This window comes from Carettochelys insculpta, chromosome 12 (genome assembly GCF_033958435.1).
Source record: "Carettochelys insculpta isolate YL-2023 chromosome 12, ASM3395843v1, whole genome shotgun sequence".
Taxonomy (NCBI): Eukaryota; Metazoa; Chordata; order Testudines; family Carettochelyidae; genus Carettochelys; species Carettochelys insculpta.
This window is the reverse complement of record NC_134148.1, coordinates 18597613-18621370: the sequence shown is the minus strand read 5'-3', so window position 1 is coordinate 18621370 and position 23758 is coordinate 18597613. Positions and strand designations below refer to the sequence as shown.

At 36.8% G+C, this 23758-nt stretch overlaps 1 protein-coding gene and 1 long non-coding RNA gene across 19 annotated transcripts in view; one reads left to right on the top strand and one right to left on the bottom strand.

Annotated features, from left to right (window-relative positions):
* The window catches only part of TCF12 (transcription factor 12), a 395995-nt gene extending 374045 nt beyond the window's left edge, over nucleotides 1-21950 (top strand). For 3 of the 18 annotated variants that reach the window (XM_075006251.1, XM_075006248.1, XM_075006250.1), the window contains 6 exons: nucleotides 335-541; nucleotides 9239-9353; nucleotides 11841-12012; nucleotides 13019-13251; nucleotides 16886-17039; nucleotides 19419-21932. In XM_075006251.1, coding sequence (XP_074862352.1) covers nucleotides 335-541; nucleotides 9239-9353; nucleotides 11841-12012; nucleotides 13019-13251; nucleotides 16886-17028 — 870 coding nt within the window. In that variant the 3' untranslated portion in view covers nucleotides 17029-17039; nucleotides 19419-21932. Of the gene's footprint in view, nucleotides 1-334; nucleotides 542-9238; nucleotides 9354-11840; nucleotides 12013-13018; nucleotides 13252-16885; nucleotides 17040-19418 lie in introns of all 18 variants that reach the window. The other 15 variants (XM_075006253.1, XM_075006252.1, XM_075006255.1 and 12 more) reach the window with 13 other exon arrangements.
* The window catches only part of LOC142019413 (uncharacterized), a 107203-nt gene continuing 90764 nt past the window's right edge, over nucleotides 7320-23758 (bottom strand). The window contains exon 6 of the long non-coding RNA XR_012647069.1: nucleotides 7320-9322. This is a non-coding gene — a long non-coding RNA (uncharacterized LOC142019413). The remainder of the gene's footprint in view (nucleotides 9323-23758) is intronic.

Below are 23758 nucleotides of genomic sequence, written 5' to 3'. Positions count from 1 at the left end.
AAGGGAGGCACTGATTTTATATTTTGTTCTTATGCACTATTAGAATTTCTATTTTTGGTACTTTTTTTTTTTTTCTGTTCAGGCTGTGTAATAGAAACTAAATAGCATTATTGAATTTATACTAAGCTTTGTTTTAAGAAGCAACGTGTTTCTGAGATACCTTATTCTTTCTTTCTTTCTTTAAGTAGTGTTGGTGGGTGCTTTGGAAGCCTTTTTGATTTTGCATTTCATTTGCTGTCTTTTATATCTCCCAAAGTAGAAACCATTTCAAGAAAATGAACTAAGCAGATGTATATAATAAATGACCCTTAGTGCTCCTCTTAACTCTCAACAGCAATCTCGAATGGAGGATCGCTTGGACAGACTTGATGATGCCATCCATGTTCTACGAAACCATGCTGTGGGGCCTTCAACAAGCCTGTCCAGTGGCCATGGAGATATACATAGTTTATTGGGGCCATCCCATAATGGGCCAATTGGAAGCCTAAACTCAAATTATGGAGCATCTAGCCTTGTAACAACCAATCGACAAGCTTCAATGGTAACATTTTTTAAAAACACATTAATACATAAGTGTTTTGTCTGTAACTATTAACTTATGATCTCTTTAAATTGTTGTAGAGCCTAAAATGTTAAAGCTTGAATGGAATGTGTGCAGTGTACACTTGTGGTGAAATTTATCAAACGTACTAGAGATGCACGCATAGTGGAGGAAGAAATGGCAGACTGCTGCACCTGCTACTGATTTCCAATTAAAGGGGATTTGAGGGGTGGGGCACCAGGGGAAGGAGGGGGAAAAAAACTGACTTTGGCCTGGTCAGTGGCCCATAAAATCCTGCTGTGACCATATGCAGAAAGCTGAGACTCTGCTGAGAGCATTTGAGCTTATACATGCATTTTTTCCAGATGTGTAATAATTGGCAGAACAGTTTTCTCCTTGAAATAGTGAATAGGGAGATTGACTGGGAAAGGCAGTCAAGGAGGACAGAATTTCAAGTGTTCTGGTCTGGAAAAGCTGTTTATTGTAAATTGGAACTAGTCTTCAATAGCAGATGCTAGCAGAAGACTGGAAGGAAGCTGTTGGAATGTGGAACCATAGTGTGTATAGACTCAAAATTTAACTTTTTTTTTCAAATGAAAAAGGGTTTTTGAGCACAGCTGTAGTGTAAATAACAATCAAGAGGAAACCAGTTTTAGATTAATCCATAAGAAGAGTGAAATAATTCAGTCCATCTTTTGAAGTTTCTTTTAAGCATGTGAGCCATTTTAAGGAAAATGGAATTTAAACTTTGTAGATCAGAAATGAATGTTGAAAGCATTACTCTATATAGCTAATGAAATCTGATTATATAATTTTGTTTCCTTCAGCCTCCCCTCACCCACAAAATCTTAAACAAAAAATAATTTAAAAAAAAAAATGCTTATTTTGGTGTGCCATGTGTTTGCATGTTTAGAGTATAATTTTAAAGACCAGTTACATGCTGTGAAATTTTCTGTCAGAAAACAGATTCACAGATGAAAGCTGTGTGATCAAGGCAAAATCTCACCTATCATCAAAATAATTAGGTACCCCAATTGCTGAAGGGTTTGTATTCTATAAAATAGAATTAGTTCCAGGCCTTTTCCATTCACAGGTCAGATAGCCATTTATATTCATTTTCTGAGCCAGTGTAGTAAACCTTGAAAGAGCCCGGTTACTTTCCTGCAATCGGGGAGGGGGTGATGTTTGTTTTATTTTTCGACAGCATGTGCAACTTGAGGTATTTACATAATTTCACAATAGGCTTTAAGTAATGAAGTAGGTTGTGTATGAATACTTTGAAATTAGAATGATCATCTTTATATTGCCCATATGCTTAAGGAAGGCTGTAAAAGCGAATTTTATGATACTCACGTATGTAGAGACTGAACTTGAGTATCACGATGGAAAGTTGTAACCCTGTTAGTTGAAAAAATGTGTCTGTGAAACTGCAGTGACAAGATTGTTTTAGCAAAGGAAATTGCTCTTTTGAGGTGTAGAACCATCTGAGCTTCTTTCTCTTCACTCTGAATTTGTTTATGTGATTAGTGTATCTCCTGTTTCTGTGTATGTATGAGTTCTGGTTGGTCCATGATTTCTGTTGAGCCAGAGAGATGTCTTACCCACCTTGAAGATGCTCAGATAATCAGCACATTCTTTGAAATGTCAGATTCCATCATAAAGCATCTCAGGGTGTATCATAATACATAAGGATATGACTACCGGTGTAAAGCAGGAGAATTCCCTGCTCTGTTGTGGAAGGTATCTTTCAATAGAGTGGAAGGTAAGAAACTCACCACTTGGAAAAGAAAAGGATGGGGATTAAAAGAGGGAAAGAGGGATTGCGAGCAGCTTTTGCTCATGAGATTTAAATCTAGTGTAATCAAGAGCAAACTTTGGCCCCATGTAGAGACCAAAGTCATATTGAAGTTCCCACTAAACTGGGGATCATTAGTCAACTCTAGATGATACCAAAGTTTATTGAAATGCTTTTTTAAATTCTGTTCCAGACTAGACTAGGATAAGCTTTATCAAGTTTTTAAAAAATATGCACCAATGGAAAATTGCTGGCCAAGCAGTGTTGTAAACCAGCTCCCCAGGAATTCTTGTTAAATTGTTTAAATACTGGTGATTGTAGACTGACTTTATAATACTGTACTGCACTTTTATTTTTGATTGAGAATTGCTATCCCTCTGTCTACAACAAAAGAATAAAAATTAAGCAGCAAACTTAATTTAGAGCAGGAGGACAAGAAAGTGTTATGTTGTGCTTTGCTTTGTATTCTGAGCTGCCTGAGTGCATGAACCAAAGTTCCACCAAAGCACTCTGTCTTCCCTTTTCAGTTATCTTGAAAATTGGGTAAACTGAAATGTCATTTGACCAAATCTGTTTCTTTGCTACACCAAAGTAAGTGTATAATGAAGAGGGGAATAAATGGTTGGTCTAACAAACTATTGTATGCCCTCTGATGTTACTTGGAAATAAGCAAATTCAGCAGGTCATACATAGGGTGGAGCCTGTGCAGATGTGCATAGCAGAGATTGGCATCTGGGCTTAGTGGTACATAACTGACCATTTTTAACTTTCACTGTAATGCAATAGTGACCAAAATGTACACAGTCCATGCATACATAGGAAGACCATAGACACAAATTTCCACAATCTCTTCATTTGGGAAATTGTTGTTTTTTTGTTTCTTTTTTTTTAAAAAAGAAACATTTTAAAATGGTATCTGTCCACAAGTAAATTGGAGGTAGAAGTCTAATGAGAGAGTTTTATGTGATGTATGTACTGAGTTTTAAGAAATGGGTCTTTATTTGCTTTTGTTTAGAAACTAAATATCTCTTTGTTATGTTTTTGGAGAAACCTTCCATAAAACATAAGGAAGTATTGAGCTTTTATCAGCCAACAAAATGCACGTTAATGGAGGAAATCAATATAGATAACGTTTTTATGGTTTAGAATGTATTTCTCTGCCCAAATAATTATGTTCATCAGGATTTAGCAGTAAATGAAACCTCATCTTTTGTAAAATCTGAATAGAAGACATTTAGCTCTTTAATAATAAATTAAATTTCCCTAGAAGATGATGATCTTGGCAGAAGAAGCTAGGAAATGAGTAATTTAACTCCTTTTGATGTAATTAGTGTACCCAGACATGGTTTTATTTTAACATTTGCTTAATTTTTGAGCCAGGTTTATTTTAAAACTCCAGTTGGCTTCACTTCCTGCTTTCTGAATGTCTTTGGTATCTCTTTTGCAAATCTGTCCATTATACTTATTGTGATTTTTTTTTTTATTCAGTGAAATGTTTTAAACACTAAAAGTTATCAAATATTATGTTTGCTGCATGACCTCTGCAGTGGGCTTTTTATTTTGTGTAATATTTCCTTGTAAAAAGGAAGAAATACTCCTTGGATTCTTATTCAAACCAGTTAGAGTGTGTTTTCTCTTTACTGCTCTGTAATATAATGGGAAAGGCACAGCATGAAATGATTAAAGCCAGGAAAATGAATTAAGGATGACAAGCTATCCTTGGCTTACTCCATTGTTCCCAGGTACAACAGAAATATCCAAAGAGCAGGTGAAGATGTCATTACAACTCTGTAGAGACTGTACTATATGGACCAACTTGTGGAATTTTGACTCCTAAGCCCCATCATGTGTGTCTGTTGAGTTCAACAACTGCATGATTTAAATCTTGGTTGTGGCCAAAATGATAGATCATGTTGTTCAAAAACCGTTATGACCAAATTTCTACCACGATTGGAGCCTGATTTAAAAATAACTATGACTCATTTCCCATATTCCCAGCTTTTGTGAGTTATACCTCCTGATGGCTTAAATTTAATATTTAGAGTGAAACATGTGAAGCAAAATTATACTTAACAGGAGATGGATTTATTTTCCTACATATTTTTTTAAATCTTTCCCATTTACAATAATCTAATCCTTTTTTTTTAATTATATCATCAAACATACTCCGTGAAAGTCTACTTTTCCCCATAGCCTTCCAGAGTTACTACGGCCCACCATTTAAATTCATAAATCATATTCAGTTCATCCAAATCAGTTTGAAAACTCATTTTTATTGACTATGAGAAACTTTAAGTGGTCAGTGTTTACATGCATGTGCTAAATAGTTTTACCCATAATATGCCTGTACTTGGAAAAATTTTAGTAAAAGAAGTCTTTATCTTGTGAATAATTTAAAGAACATTTTAAACCCTATATTTACCCCATGGATTTCAACATGTTTTGGGAGCTTTTGAGGTTTGCAGTCTAGTGAAAATAGTGGTAGATAGTGTGCTTTGAGTAGATTTTTAGAAAAAGTAATGTATGTACCATACATCGTGAATACCGAAGCTACTTTAAAAATCCTAAAATATCTGTATTATTTTCTAGGTTGGTTGCTTCCCAGCTTTTTTCTAGAAGTGAAAATGATTTTCAGCTATATAGTCTTAAAGCACGTTAGTCAATTGACTTCAATACATTAAAATGGAAAATAAACATGAAATTGTTGAAGAACAATTTGTTTGGTTGGGGGAAAAAAATCCTGCAGATCCATTATACTAGAAATGCTGGCCCCACTGTTACTGAAATAGAGCACATCTTTCAGTAAAGTAGAGTAAGAGAATTGCCTTGGGATATACAAATAATCAAGATGTGGATTAAAATTACGTACTTGACGTAATCAGTGTTCCCTGCCCTCTTGTTTAAAAGGCTAGACTGAATGAAATCTAGAATCCATTCACCTAGTTACTTGTGTGCAGGTTTTTTCATCATCTGCCGTTGTTTTGTTCTTCTCACTGTGGAGCAACTGATTAGACTTAAAATTTTTCTGTTACAAGAGCTAAACCCATTGGTGAAACTAAATGAAAACAAGTCCCTCCACAGTAATATAAAAGAATCCATAAGCCAAGATGATGTCATTTCTGTTTTGCATCTAACTTTTATTTTGAAGGGAACGTTCACAATTATTGAAATTTAGACTAGTATTGCATGAGGATCAGCCCTCCTTACTCAAATAGCAGGCTGTCAGCTGTATGCTAATAAGATGAACAATTAAAATGCCATCCTATCTGGCCTTAGTGAACAGGCCCCTCTACTGAGACAAAGAACTATTTGTACACCTGTTGTGCATGTGGACAGTCCCATTCTTATGTGGTACAAAGATTAGACTAAAAGCTAGAGTTATATGGTGAGCAAGGGTTAAAAGAGACAACAGTGACTGTGAAAGTTAAATTTTCCAGGTATTAAAAGAGAAACATTTGTGAGAAGAATCAAGTTACAAAGAGAGAGTTCTGCTAACTTCATTATGCTGAAATATTCCAGACTGCATGCTTCAAACGATTCCCATTCTGCTGTAGTGTGACGTAACAGGATGAGGGGGTTGGGGTTTGTTTTTGTTTTATGCTTTGTGATACATGTGCAACTACAGGAAAACACTTCCACTGCAATGCAAGTCCTTTTGGTTTTCTTAGGAAGATATTATTTTAAATACGTTTTTGTAACTGGTGTCTATAGTTGCAGTGCAAAAAATATTGAAATAGTTCTTGGGAGTTGGGGGCGGACATTCCAGAATCTTAACAAAGGATCTGTATTTAAAATGTTTATTAATAAAAATAAGACCGTAGTGTGCATTCCCTAAAAAGAGGGAAAACACACACATACACAACCCAAAGAAATATTAAAAGAGCCAATTAGATGAAAATCGGAAGTCATTTGAATTAGGATTAAGTTACCAAGTAAAGTTAAGGGGCTGCAAAATTTTCACATCTGCTTAAGGGGGGGCCAAGCTTTTTGATTAACTATGTGTATAGAAGTCAGTGGGAATTTAAGGCATTGGACACCTTTTAGGAGACTCTGACAGGATTAGCCCTTCAGTTAGAATTCCTGTGTTCAAGTGTGTGAGGGTGATTTGAGTGGTTAATATGAAAGCTGTGACAGAGAGAAGCAGAGTACAACATATAACATTAAGCTGTTATATTGGATTTAAAGCACTTTTGGTGGGTATATTTAAATTCAGGGAAAGTCAGTTCATGTTCACCTACCTATATTGTTCATGATAACTTGTGTTTTAAACAGTTGTGTACCACTGTCATCTCTCACAGGAAGATCTGTTAAATTCAGTTGATTTTTTTCATAGGTTCCCAGGCCAAAAGGGGTCATTGTGATCATCTTCTGTAACCTTTATAGCACAGGCCTTAGAATTTCAATATCTTTTAGGAGGACATTGAATCTTGATTTAAAATTTGTCTAGTGCATTTAGTTTACACCACATATTTGAGAGTAAAATAAACAAACTTTTTGATGTGCTGGTCAGTTTAATAACATGAAATACTTCCAGGAAAAATGTTACTACTTTTAGTTGTTTACTTCAGTTTTGTGAGCTTATATTGCTAGGAAGTGAAACATGGTGTTAAATTCAGCTTTTGGTATTTCCAGTCTGTTTTCTGAATCTGTCAGAATTGATCTGTTGTTCTGTCACTTTTAGATTATCCCTAGATTTAAAAGTTGCCTCGAATCTGGCAGCTGTTACGATATGTTTGCACATTGCTTGAAGATATTTTTGCAAACAGGTTTTGGAGCTAACTTGCCCCTAAAGACATCCAATGTCTATAGCTTAGATAAAAGCACCCTCGTGTGTTAGGATTAAGCATAACTAAGAGAATGAAAAGGCTGGGGGGAGGGGGAAGGAGGAGGAAGAAAAGACAATTTCCAGGACAAAATATAGCAAAGTCTGATATTAAAAAGTCCCCCCCACCACCACCTCAAAGAGTGAGTTTTACATTCTCTCTTTGGTGAGGAGGATTGTTTTTTATTGTAGGATGAATTTTCAGAGCTGGGGGCTGCCAGTGCTCTTGCTGAAGTCAGTCACAGAATTTGCATTGGCTACAGTATGAGCAAGATTTAGATGACTGTATATCCAGTAGAACTTTTCTCATAAAGAAACACTAGTACATATGAAAGACAATGCATGTTCCCATAAAATACACTGTAAATAGTGCCTAGCTATCTTGCTTTGTATGATGGATTATTGGATACAAAACAATAGATACAAATAACAGACTAGAATGACCTGGTATTAGTTAGCTTGCTTACTTTTTAAAAAAAAAAAAAATTCCTTTCTTCTTCCTGTGTGTTAGCTCACAGAAAGCAGCGTACATTAAACAAAGGATAAACTTGCATAAGGGTATTTATCTCTCTCTGGGTAAAACCCACACTAAGACATGAAAGGTAAAAGCTGCATTAATTACTCAAGAGGGATTCAAAGCTCAGCAGTTTACTAGGATTGAAGGATTTATTGAAAAACAGTGGTTCTCATGTGTAACTCCAGGCAATAAACCTATTTAATTAAAGGCTTAATCTTCCAGTTGACATGTTTGCTACTACTGCAATAAAAAGCCTCATCTGTAGCCAATTGCTTTAAGAATAAAAAAATGACAGTATCCTTGATCTCCTCCTTTTAGGTTACTGTTGTTTATTATTATTACTGTTAATTGCACGATTTTTGCTAAGTTTTAAAATGTTTAAATGTTTTCTAAGGCTTTTGTGTAAAGAAATTAGTAGCAATAAGAAACCAGTTTTCCATATGATTTTAGACTCAGGTGGCATCTCTTGTATTTCTGCTTCAGAAATTTTTAAAATATTTTTAAGGTAAAAACTTTTAAATGGATAGCAATGAAGACTTTTACTTTCTGGGTGGCAATTTCCTAATGAATTTGCCTGTAGAATATAAATATCTATGTCCTGTAGTCATATACGTAAGTGTTAAGTATCATTTACCAAGATCATGTGAAACTGGAATTAATTTTTTTATGACTTTTCATCTTTAGGCACATAGCTGTTAGAAATAGATTAAGTTTTAGACACCTCATTTTAAGAAAGTGTAGAGATTGAAAAAGGGACAATGGAATGGAATTTTCATGTAATAACACATATGTGACTGATAGATAGTACCATATTTGCCTGGAAAGAAGGAGAATTATAGCATGTATAATGGTATTGTGAAAATAGATAGGGTTATTCTTTAATTGTATTTCATAAAACAAGAATTGATTAAAAAAATCCTTGCCATATGAGGCAAGACCCTTAATTTGGTAAGAATTTATTTAAAGAACACAATTTGATGACTGTTAAAGTTCACAGCTACACAAACGAAAGCAGATCCAGTGGAAATCAAATCTTATGCCTCGGGGAAAAAATCCTTGTTCCATGTTATGACATGGAAAAATTTGCTAGGTTTTTCTATAATTAGAGTCAGCTTTTGGTCACTGCCTGGAACTGAGACCAAATCCAGTAGTAAAGTCCAATATGTCGTCCATTTCAGCTGTATCTTTTCTCAGCTGAACAATTATTCAAGGCACCCACTTAAGCATGTGTACAATTTTGTTCACTGGATATATGAACTATGACATTTTAGAACACTTCATTTACTATATAAAGGACTAGGCAACAATTTACAAATATTTCACATGAAAGAAAATCTTCCTTATGTACTATGACAATACTAATGTCTCATTTCAGTCTATTTTACAAAACAATTCTTGATTTTTTTTAAAAAGTGTTAACACTGTAGAACATAACATCTGTAAAGATATTGATATTGTAGGAACACACAATATTATACATTAATTCTGAGTGTAAATTTACAGTGTGGACTACTTCTTCAGATTAAATTGGTGATGGAAATAGTTTTCTTCTCTTTGTTTTAGGCTGGAACGCATCGGGAAGAAAGTGTCAGCCTCAACAGCAACCATTCAGTTCTGCCCACTGCAGTGTCCGGTCAGAGCACAGAACTAAATCATAAAGCACAAGAAAATTACAGAGGTAATCGTACTGTTCTGTACTATTCAGTTCTCAGTTAGGCTTTTTCATAACCCAGGGACACGAATGCTGTAGATCTAGGTAAATATGCATAAATACATAGATAACTTGGATGATGCAAGTAAATTTATAACATATAACTTAATTTCTGTTGATTTACCAATTTCACTAAGCTATAGGTTTTTCCAGGAATTCAGGAATAACCATTTCATGCCACTCCCTGATCCAAATTCCATGCAAGACCTCACATCACAGCCACCATTTTTTCTGCTGAAGTGAACTGGCTAGAATTCTTTTGCAATGCTTGGTTACTATTTGATTTTTGGTTACATGTGATTTTTAAATGTGGTTGGGAAGTTTCCTCAAGTCTTAGCTTGGAAAGTAGGCCATACAAAAGAAGGCAATTCATGCACCAGCATGCCTGCACTGTTTGGGTTTTGCGTGTCATAGTTGATGTGCAGGATTCGTTTACTGCACTAAGTATATCTATATATAGAGATCAAAAGCATCATGAAGATCATGTCCTGTCCTCCTTATTCTGTCAGCGCTAGATTGCAAATGGTTGTGCTGTTACTAGTCCTGATACATGAGTCTTGATCAATAACTGTGTACTTTCTTTTCTACTTTTTTTTGCACTATCAGCTATATCACTTAACACCTGGTGTATATTTCTCCTTCTGTGGGAAGCTGCCTTCATCTTAACTCAAGCTTTTGCATGCTGATATGTTTTCACCAAACCTCTAAATTGTATGCCAAATAATACTCCTGAAATGCAATCCACTGTTTTCTATCAGGTGTTTTTCCTGAGGAGTATGACATGTTTTTCACTACATTCTGAGTAATCTTCACAGAGCCTCACACTCTGCGTATGAGAATTAAATCTATGTTTTGTGCTTAACATTGGACAGAACTGATTTGTTCAATACTGTAAATCATTTCAATTTGTAATTAGAGTGTGGATACTTGAAAGCTCTAGCTTTGTGGTGTCTAGCCAGTTCTGAAGCTATAGTGAACTAGACACATTATTCTGTACATATATTCGTTAAGCCAATTAGCCACACTGAACTAGCCAAATAGCTGCATGTGGCTAGTGCCTAGGTTGTTGGACACCGTGGCTCTTAATGCTTGCCTCTAATTTAAATATACATAACAGATTAAAGCTTGATCATAGTTCAACTGGATCAGCCCCATATGAGCATAAATCTACCAGCTAGTCCTTTGAATTCAGGAACATAAAAATTCATCAGTTATCTACAAACATATCAGCCCTTCCCAAGAGTCATAGTAAGTAAAGGATCTTGTAATATACTCTGTCGACAAGATTAGGTTATTTTGGAGCAAGAAGATGGGGAGCAACTTCCAGAGTGAAGGGTTCTTCGTAGGAAATGATATGGTAACAGTTGCATTTGTTACATCTTGGGCTTGTCTACACTACCACCCTCCTTCGAAGGTAGGATGGTAAGTAGGGTGTTGGGAGTTTATTAATGAAGTGCTGCTGCTGCATATGCAGCACTTCATTCAGCAAATTCCCCACACACACACACACACACCCCACAGCAACTTCAAAGTTTTAAACTTCGAATTGCTGGCTCGTGTCTAGCCATGGCTCATCTGCTGGTACTTCGAAGTGTTGGGGCAACTTCAAAGTCCCTTTACTCTGAGGAACAACATGATGAGGAGTAAAGGGACTTTGAAGTTGCCCTGGCACTTCGAAGCACCGGCGGGTGAGCCGCAGCTAGACACGAGCCGGCGCTTCAAAGTTTAAAACTTTGAAGTTGCGGTGGAGGGAGTTTGCTTAATGAAGTGCTGTATATGCAACAGCAGCACTTCATTAATAAACGCCCAACACCCTACTTACCATCCTCCCTTCGAAGGTGGGTGGTAGTGTTGACACAAACTGTGAGAGTTAAAACCAAACAGTAGTGAATTTGGTCAAGTTCAGTGATGTAATTACAAAACTATGAAGTGTTTCTCTCTTAACTTTGCAAAGTATAGCATCAAATAAGTTTTCTTATAAATTCCAGAGTGTATTTATCGTAAGGTTAATGATTCTCTTCCAGGAAAGTGCTCATGTGCCCTGTTTAATAGGACAGATCAAGAGGTTACAGTGTTACTGCCAGACCTACAGTTCTTTGGCAGCCACTCCTTTTAATTGTTTCCCTCTCCCCAACACACTATTCAAGTATGATATGCCCTTGGAATCATTCTCATAGCCACACTGCCACTGTTCAGTTCTTCTCATTATCCTCCCCCTTCCTTCTCCCTCCAGTCCTCTTGCACCATTACTGTCAGCCTATCCCTGTCTCTCCTTCCTTACCAGGGAATCTCTTACTCTGACCAGGCCTCTCCAAAGCTTGCCACCTGTTCTATTTGCCCCATCCCCTTTTGCTGTTTTAATAAAAAATAAGGTAGATACTTGCAATTCACTTAGAAAATATTTTCTAGCTCGTCTCCTGGGTGTAATTTATGTTGAGCCATGTTTGTTTGCAGCATTGTCAAGTGGCTTGCAGAGCCAGTCCGTGGCCATAGGTCCAGCAGAAATAAAATCAGAACATAAGGAGAAGGATGAAAATATACATGAACCTCCCTCCTCTGATGACATGAAATCAGATGATGAATCCTCCCAAAAGGATATCAAAGTTTCATCTAGAGGAAGAACAAGGTATGCTATTGGTATACCAGCAAAGGAATCTACTCAATTCAGTCTCAAAGCTTCCTTTTTGTCCTGTATCAACCAATTTGTGTTTTAAAATCTTGACGTAATGTACATGTCAGTAGGCAGAATATGGTATTTTTACAGAACATGGTATTATTACATATTAACATTTTAATAATTTACAGAGGAAACAGCAGAAGATTGGGAAGTCTTATTTTTACACAGTTTTAAAGTAAATCGTGCCCTGTCTACACCGTGTGCAGCTGTATAGTTATGACATTTTGGAGTGGAGAGATAAAGGAAGTCCTTAGCTGCAGAACTTCCACTGGCTCTGCAATAGATGATAAAAAAGGGGAACATTTGCTGAAAACTGCACAAATAAATGTAATAGGAAAAAACTATATTTTTCAAAAATGTATTAAGTTGAAAAATATTTAATATGAATTTTTAATGAAGCTGAGATGTTACAAAGCTATAATATTTATTACAGATGATTTATGCATCACTGAAATGATCCCTGAATCTGGGAAGTCCACCTATCAATGAGTAGGCAGCAGGTTTGCTGTGTGCACCATGGGTTAGCCAGTGACAAAAATTTGCTCTATTATTCTGGAGTGTGGTGCCTATGGATGCTGTATATTTGAATTTTGCTCAGTCCAAAGTTAATTAGCTGTGTAAAGGCCTCTGAGATGCATATTTTCATGAAAATCTGACAGCAATATATATGTGTGTATATATATATAATACACACACAATGTACAAACTGATAAAATTATATATACAATTTTATCAGTTTTACGTGTGCCAATTTGAATCCAGTTCTCTTTTTCAGAAGAGACCGTTTATAAACTTTCACTGTTAAATGGGTGTCTGAGCATAAAATGAGTCAAATTTTGATTTAATTTGGATATTTTAACCTGAAACATTAGTGATGTTTATATCTGTTGTTAAAATAGATCCTGACCTCCAGAATATCTAAATAACTTTTATCTTCCTTGTTTTTTTTCCCCAGCAGTACTAATGAAGATGAAGACTTAAACCCAGAACAGAAGATAGAAAGAGAAAAAGAGAGGAGAATGGCAAATAATGCCAGAGAACGCTTGCGTGTACGAGATATTAATGAGGCATTTAAAGAACTCGGCCGTATGTGTCAACTTCACCTGAAGAGTGAAAAACCACAGACAAAACTGCTTATTCTTCACCAGGCTGTGGCAGTCATCCTCAGTCTAGAGCAACAAGTCAGAGGTTAGTAGGCTATCTACCACTGTGCTGTCACAACTAGGGGGCTGTTTTACTCAGGCAACAGTTTGCAGACCCTTTCACTGCATGCATCATGTTTTTCATTTGCATTTTTTCTTCTCACACACACACAGCAACTCACCAGATGTACAATCTATTAGAAACATGTTTGCCTTCGTGTAGAAATGTTAACATATTTTGGGAAAGCAAGGGACTGTTCAAAATAAAATAGGTTTAGGAGCCTTTGATCCTGTGTTTGCTCCGTTGCAATTAGCCATTCCTTCATTATGCATCCAGAGTAGACTCATTAAAAAAAGATTGAGGAATGTCCTGCTTTGATTTGCAACATATGTTCATTTAACAGTATGGAAATTTCAGCAAAAAAAGAAAAGGTCTGTAATTTAATGTTAGTCTTACACATTTCTGTAAAAGGCACGTAAGATTGATTGGATTTAATTGTTTATTGTAATATGTATTTCTGTGAGTCATATCTCAACTACTTACTGTATCCTTTATGCAAGAAAATGTTTAAAAATTCTATAATTTATTTTCCATATATTCTCCTTTCTTGGGTCATTCACAATTCAAGGTTTTCTAAAAAACCAAACAAAAAAACCCATCATGCACTACTGGGAGGTGAGAAAATGAGTTCTTTGTAAATTGATCTGACGTGAAGGAAAACAACTAGACAAATGTAATTGGTTTTTCTTTACTTCTGTCTTTGCAATGTATATTTTTCTGAATTCTTACCAGAAAATGCATCTGTGGCATCCTTTAGATGCCCCTTGTAGGCGTCACGTAGACAAATAAATGTAGTTCTTGGTAACACTACTTCTGTGTTAATGGAGCTCCTGTTGACCTTTAATGTCTAAGCTCCCTTTAAATTTATGTCAAAGAAATGATGAAACAGACATCTGTGCCACCTGTCTCCCCTGTAAGGTTGATGCATAGGAGAATTGGGTGAGCGTTCTTATTTTTTCTCCCTTTGGGCTGGATGAACTGTCCCTCATTGTAATTCTCATTTCGTGCATTTCCAATATGAGTGTAAATGTCTTGCAGGTGTGGATGATGTCAACATTCATGTTTGCTTAGTATATCGTATCTCTAATGACACCTAGTGTACTTTGCTGCTTACATTGGCAACTTACACCTCATTTTTACCTTCTTCAGTGGTATTTTGCATGGTATATCACAACAATCACTGGAAGAACGTGTGTTAGAAATGACAGCATGAATGATGACACTGAGCATAAGTACTTTGTGTCAATTGACATCTTACTTTAAGGCATAGTTTTGTTGATACAGCTTTTAAGGGAATTAAATTACCTTCAGAGAACACCATATAAACAAGTTTTAAGGGAGGTCAGTAGTGTGCCTATGGTTAGGGTTGCAACCAGCTTTCATTATGAAGTCTAGTTTCAGCCCCTTTGCAACTCTGTCTTCGAAAAATGCTTTTACTTGAAAAATGCTAACAAAAAAAAAAACAAGCAGTCATATAGCACTTGAAAGACGAACAAAATAATTTATTAGGTGATGAGCTTTTCTGGGGCAGACCACCCTCTTCGGACCTGGAGATAGTGCTGTACTGGAAAATGTTGTTTTCTATGAAGTAAATGGAGACTGTTTCTATAAAAGAAGAAGAAAATTCATCAAACAATTTTTGGGATTACAAGTCAAATCAAAGCAAAAAGTACACTATTCTGAAACCCTGAGGTTAGCTTAATATAATTTTGTTTCCTACCAGCTAATTAATGGTGTGCCATCACTTGTCAAAACTTCCACTTAGGTGAGCCTCCACAGGTCAACTACATTTGAAGGGAACAAAAAGGCTTCTAATGCAAAGTTGTTAATAATTTGTGCACTCCGGAATTTGGGGCCCAGTCCTGCCCATTGTTGCTGTTGGAGTTTTTAACAGAAATAGAATCAGGTGCAATGCGTTCACATTACATTGCCTGCAACTGTCAGGTTTTGAATTATAAACAACAAAAGGTCATTTCTGTAGCTGATGATCAACTAGTTCTTCAGTGATAGTCAATAAGCAAGGAGCAAGGTGATAAAGATTCCAGTGCTGGGTTTGCAGTTCTGGGTGGTACATTATAAAATGGCTGTAGTTGTTTTCAGTGGTATCCACTGTCCAGCTCTGATGAAGTGGGTCTTACCCATGAAAGCTCGTAACCTAATGAAATAAATTCATTAGTCTTTAAGGTGCTAAATGACTGCTTGTTATTTGTGACTTTTTTATTTTTACTCAGTACCCCAAAAAGCGGGAAATCCTTAGGTTTCAGATTTTTGGTTAAAGTTCATTGCCAAGTAGAACACTTTCTGAAAATATTAATTAAATTACAAAATAACTCCCTTTTTAAAGTGACCACATCTAATAATTCTTTTTGTCCCTTTTTCCAGTGGTATTGTACTATGGCACAAAATTTAAAACATTAAAGGTTCTTTTATATTTTACCTTGGCTCATGGAAGGGGCAGTTTTCAAGAACAGGAAAAGTAAAACATTTAAGGAAATGCCCTGATTTGAGAAGCTAGACCCAATTCTGTCAGCGAAGCTTACTGGGGTTGGAGAGGGGAAGGGAGGACATGGGTGAATATTCTTGTCAAGTACAAACTGGCAAAAGTTGACAGTTTAAAGAGAGAGGAAATATAGTAAAATTACTCCTCACCCTCTATGGCCCATCCAGACATTCACGTGTCTTAGTAGTAACAGAGAGGTAGCTGTGTTAGTCTATGTTCTATCAAAACAAAAAAGCAGTCCAGTAGCACTTTAAAGACTAACGCAATAATTTATTAGGCGGTGAACTTCTGTGGGATAGAGCCACTTCTTCAGACCATAGCCATACCATAGTCTGTTCTGGTATGGCTATGGTTTGAAGAAGTGGGTCTATCCCACAAAAGCTTGCTACCTAATAAATTGTTTTGTTAGTCTTTAAAGTGCTTCTGGACTGCTTTTCTGTCTTAGCAGAAATGTGTACAGGCCCATTTTCCAGATGTAGTAGCCAAGGAACTCAGTTTGACTTGCCAAAGTTACATGGGAGGTTTATGAAGAGCAAGGATACATTGCTGGATTCTGAAAACTGACTCACTGTGTGTAGCTTGAGGACTATGGAAGGAGAGTAAGGGGCACCACTAAGCCAGTTTTACCTGCCATTACTGGAGGCCAACAAAAAGTCAGAGTAACTTGGTAATTGTCCAGCAAAATGAATGACATTGTCCTCACTGGCCTGTTTTCAGCACAGGGACAGAATCTCATGAGTTTGTGTATAAGGAAACTGGAAACTCCAAAGTGCATCTTTTCTGCAGGTTTCCAGCTTAGCAAATTTCTGTGGTAACAAAAGATCACATTTTCAAAGATGTTCAGGTACCTAAAAATACAGATTGGTGCCCACTGGAATTTTCAAAAGCACCTAGGTGGTTAAGTCCTATTAAAAAGAACTTTTGAAAATCCCACTAAGCACTTAATCTTCAGCATCCTATTCTCAAAAATCAGACCCTCTTGTTGAGATACTACAGTAAATGGAAGCTGTGCAAAATGGATAGGTTTCTTCAGTACTTTGCCTAAGTGCAAATATTTGAAATGCCTACACTTGATAGCAGTACCTAGGATGTTAAGGGCTGTTTTCTCTCCTGTGACAGAGAGGAACCTAAACCCCAAAGCAGCCTGCCTTAAGAGAAGGGAAGAAGAAAAAGTTTCTGCCGTATCGGCAGAGCCACCAACACCACACCCAGGAAGCCACCCTGGGCTTAGTGAAACTACCAACCCTATGGGTCATATGTGAACACCAGCCAGGTATGTCTCATCTTCATGCTTATCGTTGTGGGGAGGGCATTCCATCAGTGCACTGGGATGGCAGTTAATTGTTACACTGACTGAAGTCTGAATACCAACACAACCACAGTTTGTGTGATTCTGAGTAATTAGGGCTACGGTTGGACATGAGCCTCTTCATAAAAGTGCTCTAAGCACTTCTATACACCCGAGCCATGAGTAAGAATGTTCAGAGTTGAGCTGGTTATAAACTAAACCACCTGGAATTTTAGGTAGCTTTTTCTTATTTGCAGCATTGTTGCCTATATATAGTCTTCTGGGTCAGGTGACCTTTATGATGTGGCCTCAGAGGAACTACTCATGACTAAGACAGATAAGCCAAAAATCATAAAAATTAATTGTGCATTCTCAAGGCGAGGTTTAATTATCAACTCATTATTTCCCAGTGCTGATTCCCACAAAAACTCAAATAGTCAAAAGAGAATTTTCATTCCGAATAGAGGACGCTTGATAGTTGGCTTGAAGCCAGTCATTCAAATCAGACCACTTGTCTGTCATCCATTCCTTGTTTTTCTGTCTTTGTAGTACATGTTAGACATATTCAAGATTTTGTGTGGCTACAATTTTTATAACTCCATACATGAAAAACCAGTGTTTGTACTGTCTCATGAAGTCAGATGGTTACTGTAGTATTCATTTGAAAGCTCTCTTGATGATCCCTTACTGGGATCTCAGTGTATTTTGCAATTGAAGAGATAAAAATATAGTAATGAAAACTTCTTTTGACTCTGCAAATTGCTGTAAGAATTCCTTAGGATGCTGTAATGCCCATGGTTAGGCTCCAGTGCCTTTATTTTCACTTATTTTACAAAGACAGTTGATTACATTTTTGATGCATTGTCCATGGATTTAATATCATAGTTTCTATTAACTTTGGTCAGTTTGTGGCAAATCCTTCTGCTGCATCCTGGGATTTATCCCAGGTAGCTGCATACCCACTGAGAGATCTTCCAGAACATCAGGTTGGCACTAAATCTGAGCCTTGTTAGTCAATATTTCTGGGGATATTTTTTCCATTGCCATAGCAATCCTAGTGAGCACCTTTGTCTACACACTAGATTGAAGATTTTTTTTCCTACCTCAAAACACAAAAAGGCCCAACTGAGTTCTTCTAATTCTTGTTTCATTCCATACCCTACCAAGAGCCAATCCTGTCAAACCAACACCATGGATTTTAATGCCACTAAAAGAATTGAATTTCTCTGCACACTTTTAGGAAGAACTTGTAGCAAGCAGTGTGACATCAGTAAAACTGTTAAATAATTATAGTGTTAGGTTAACAAAAACTGAGCACTGATGAAAAAGATTATTCTGACTAGTTAACATACATAGCATATAGCTGCCAATTAGAATGCAAATAATCATTTGAATAACTTAGGAAAAGATAAGTGCTTCTTGCAGGAAGTGTCCAATTCTCTGATGGAAAGCATAAAACATGTAGTTTGACAAAGACAAATAGTTTGATTTTTAGACCTGCAATTTGAGTGTTTCACATACTTGCTCCCCAAACAAGATATAAAATCATGGTTTTCCAGAGAGTGGGAAATTTTCAGTGCCATTCTGAAAAAAGTAGGATATTAAGAGTTTTTCCCACATCAGTTTCTCTAGTTGGTTGTAGTTCTTCTATATTTGCTAGGTTGAAACATTTTTTTTCAAAATGACATAAATGTATGACACAATGGTCGTGTGCTTTTAAACCATAATGGGTTTTTAAGAATTGTTCCTTCATGTTGTAAGCTTTGTTTCAAAGGTGACACTCTCCTTTGAGTTGGAGTGGTGGTGGGAGTTTGTTGCTGGCAGCTTAAGATTCTAATGACTTTTTGGTTGCCTCGATAAAACAGGTTTAGTAGTTTCAGTTCAATTCCTGGTAGACAGGTTTCCACATTGTAAGAATCGCCACCCTGACTAGCATCTTAGATGGCAGTTGCAGCTGAGAAGTCCATGCTGGAATGGGCATGGAGACTGAGCAGTGTTGTCAGCCTCACCAAAAGATGGTTCTCCTAGGCCATCTTCATGATATGAGTAGAGTATGATATTTCTGCAGTGTTGCTGGATGTGCTTGAGGGACACAGAACTGCAGTAACTTGGTACATTTCATTCACATGAAATTTACTGAAAAAAAGACCTGAAGAAGAGCATTATATAAACTCGACAGCTTCTCTTCACCAACAAAAGCTGGTTCAATAAATTTCACCTCACTGAGCTTGTCACTCTAATATCCTGGGACCAATATAGCTGCAACAACACTGCAAATATGATACAGCTATAGTCTACATAATAGGTTGCTAATTTTTCATTAATTGTTTTACTAATATATTTTTTCTCCAATTTCCATGTCAGAATTACAGAATTATCAGTAAGATATATAGAAGGTGACCTTTCTTCACAAGGACACAGACAACTAACATTATATGAAGACACAAATCTGACAGGAGAAAACACTTGAAGCAAGAAACCCAAATGCAATCTTATGATCAAAGCTACTGGTCAACACCTGCATCAGAAGTGAAGATAACAAATATCTTCAGATAGAATTTCAGCTGATGAAATACTCTGAACATATGATTCTGTTGCAAGCAGTGTGTCGCTTCTGCACAATCAGAGACTGTTGTGATCTCTCCACTCATTGTGGAAGTTGCCTTGTGCCTAAACTGAATTGACAAATGCATTGTAACTACAAATTTTATTTATTGTTATGGAACTGTAAAGGTCTACATATAAAGGGAAAAGTTAACATGTTGAAAGCTGATAGAATTTCAGCTGATGCCAGCATTTGCTCAAGCTGTTCACATTCAGAGAACAAAGCCGTGACAAACGTTGACCCTTAGCATTCCCAGCATACCTATTAGTGTCTTAAAAAAGGGAAGGGAAAAGTCTTTTGTTGTCCTTTCCACTCCTTTTGCCATATGACTAATGTTTTCCATGCAACAGGAAAATATTCCTTGGCATAGCATTTTTTTGTTTTCCTTTTTTAATATTATGTTATTTTTGGTCTCTGGTAATCTGAACAGTTATGGTCATTGTCAGCTTCCATACTGAGCTCCATACTTCAAGCCATTAGAAGGGACAGTGAAGACAGTAAACAGGAGCAGTACTGTGACCATAGCATTTCTTGGATTTAAAAAGTGGTATTTTTCCCTCAGACTTTCCTCAAATAAATATTTTTATTTCTAATTATAAACCAAACCTTTTTAGGCTTCTAGGCTTCATAGTAAAGCTTGTAACGTGAAGTGTAAATTGGGTGGGGAGAATCTACTTTATTAGAATTGCTTTGTTTTCCAAGCAGTAAGTACTACATATAGTACATGTAAAGTGTTAGCTGTACGTAAGCACAAAATGCATTAAAACACAAAGGAGACTTTTCAGGCGATGGTGGTGAACAGTAAAATCCTAAATTCACCCTGGCAGGTAGTGTGATGAACTAAACGCAGCTGTGGTGCGCTAATTATATAATGGGATACAAGAGCAATGGTCACCAATCTTTTCCTTATTGTATACATTAATTATCTTGTCATTTTTGTATGGCTTGTCAGTGGAGAAGAATTCAGTGTGATTCAAACAAACCACCCCCTCCCAAGCCATATGAGCATTAAACCATTAAATGTTGCTCCACCAGAACAGTGTCCATAAGTATTCCTTTGTCACTAATGTGTTGATTGTTAAAATCCCTCTGAACTTCCATGGAAACTGTCTTCCACTGCAATGACCATGGGGGAAAACTATTAAACCAAGGTTGTCTTAGCTATTGTTTGGGTATTGCCTCTTTTACTAGTGGCAATCAGCTCACACACAAAAAAGGAACAAAACAATCATTTTAAATAATTTCAATTAATCTGAAAGAACAAAAAAAAGGACTGTTAAAACAGACTAATGAATTTAAAATCATGTTTAAGATGGTTCCTAACAAACCATTTGTTCGTGAAATTAGTGGTTTCATTCTATTACTTTAATTTGAATATATCATCAGATAATATCTGACTATATCTGTGGCCTTGTTCTTCATTTCAGTGTTTATCAGCTAAACAAATTTGTCGCTTATGACGTGTGAAAGTGATCACGTGCCACTGCCGGGCCTTTTTCCTTCTAAGCTTGTTGTCTTTTTGGCTATATTAGACTTTGCAGTATGCCCAGAAGCTTTCCTTCATAAAATAGAAAGAAAAAAACATTTGGCTTATTTTTCACTGTAGCTAGTCTTTTATACAATAATCTTGTAAGAAAATTTCTTGAATTCTAAATATTACTCTTTCTAGATTTTTGAAATCGAAAAAGTTTTCAGTAAAAAGTTTCTTACTTTATTTTACTATATTAGGTAGTAAAAATGTAGGGTTATTTACCATAACATGTTCATTAATATCAGAAATTTACAATAGCATTGTAAGACCATAGTAGGGTTCTAGCATACCGTGTAGTACCTTTGGAGTATTGTAAGAGCTAATTGTCCGAGATGAATTGCTTCTCATCTTGTTCTCCAGTTTCCATTGTTGGTTTATTGCAGATTTGTACCCTGTGTCAAATTTCAAGGTATTGCTGATAAAACCTTTTCAACCAGCAGCAAAGAAGTTCAAAAAATTTTCTGTCAGTTGTAACAGAAAACACGATGTATATAACATTTATGTAGCAATAAATGTGCCATCTTTTTTAACATGGTAAATCAGTGAGTTTTTAAAATTTCTCTTTCATCAGAGATTGTGTTGCTTGGAAACCCTCTGGCACAGCAGCCTCCCTATTTACTGGAATACAAATGAAACCAAAGCACAAAGCCTAAATTGCAAGCGCAAAATGGGCTTCTGCTGCTCCCATTGAGATCAGTGGCAAAGCCCCAATTAATTTCAGTAGGACCAACAACCAAACATGACTTGCACCCGAAAAAAGGGAGTGTGCCTTTGCAAACAGCAAGTTGGTAGCTGCAGTTGCCACAGCACTGCATGTTGTTGGAACTTTCACATTCACTCTTTCTGCTTAAAAATTCAGTAGAAAATATTTCATGTCATGTTATCAGTGCACAGGGACAGCTTGGCACATGACAAGGTTCTTGGGTGTCTGAGTTACTTTCAGATTGACTGGCACGCCTGTGCAAGTTTTATAGAAGAGATTTGCACAGGCAAGGCTTGAAAACATTCTTAGCTTTTTTCCCATTAGAAAACTGTAAAAGAAATTAGATGACAGATATACATAGATAAACACAGTCGGCCAATGGGGAAATCCATTTACTGTTTCTCATCAGCAGTTGGCTTAAAGTCACATACTTTAAATGGTGCCACAATTAAATTTTGGCCTCCTAACGCTTTAAATGTTTTCTATGTTTTATTTGTGTGGTGGCATAGAATAAGCATAATAGTCTCAGAAATAAAAGTAGAAGAAAAAAAATTAGATTACAAAATACAAGGGATTGGTGGGCTGTTCTACACATTTTTTTTCAAAGTGTCAGTGTGTTCATTCCCAGTCTTTAAAGCTACCACTTTCAACTCATCCTGTATCTCTGTATTTAGAGCATCTTGAAAATAATTGTATTGACTAAGGCCTAGTCTACACCAGAATAGATTTGCTATTGTAGCAAACCCTCCTAGTACAGAGGCAGTTGTTAGTATAACTTATACTACTTGTTAGAGCAAAAGCTAGTCTATGGTGGTATTAATTGCATATTCCTGCCCAAATAGAAACACAGTACAATAGTACTGCATATTAACAACCCCTCATTTGCCAGCAAAAAGTTGCTATTATGTGGCAATTGCTGATAAGCAAAGGACAGGTTTGCGAGGCAGCAGCCAAGGAAGAAAGCGCTGGGATGTGCTTTTCTAGGCTGTGGTCCAGCAAACCTGTGAGCAGAGCAGCAGGGACTGCAGCCTGAATGCTGGGGTCTACAGAGTTAGATAGCACCTCTGCTTGCACTCTCCAGGGGTTGGAACTACAACCAATACTTCCTTCCTTGACTGGCAGTCTCCCTCTGAAAGGTGCTTGGTATGTCCCAGCACTTCCTTCTGCAGACCTTCCTTCTGCAAGTGGTGTCTTTTTTTTTTTTTTTTTTTTTTGAAGAAAGTTGCTAAGCAGTAGTATGCATGCTAATATCTGAATCCCATTAATGATGTCACTGGGAAAGGATTGAGTCTGGACAACCTGTTCTCATTAACTGGAATTTACAAATACCAGGATTATCATAGAATACTAGAACGAGCAGGGACCTTGAGAGATCATCAAGTCTAGTCCCCTGCCCTCATGGCAGGACCAAGTACCATCTAAACCATCCCTGAGGGATGTCTATCTCACCTCCTCTTAAATATCTCCAGTGATGGACATTCCACACCCTCCCTAGGTAACTTATTCCAGTGTTTAACCACCCGGACAGGAAGTTCTTCCTAATGTACAACCTATCCCTTGCTGCAGTTTAAGCCCATTGCTCCTTGTCCTATCCTCAAAGGCCAAGAAGAACAACATTTCTACCTCCTCCTCGTAACTGTTAGCTACTTGTGAACTGCCATCATGTCCCATCTCAGTCTTTGCTTTTCTAAACTAAACAAGCCCAGTTCTTTCAGTCTTCCCGCATAGCTCATGTTCCTTAGATGGTTAATCATTCTTATTGCTCTTCTCTAGACCTTCTCCAAGTTTCTTGAAATAGGGGCCCAAAACTGGACACAATACGCCAATTGTGGCCTAATGAGTGCAGAGTAGAGCAGAAGAGTGAC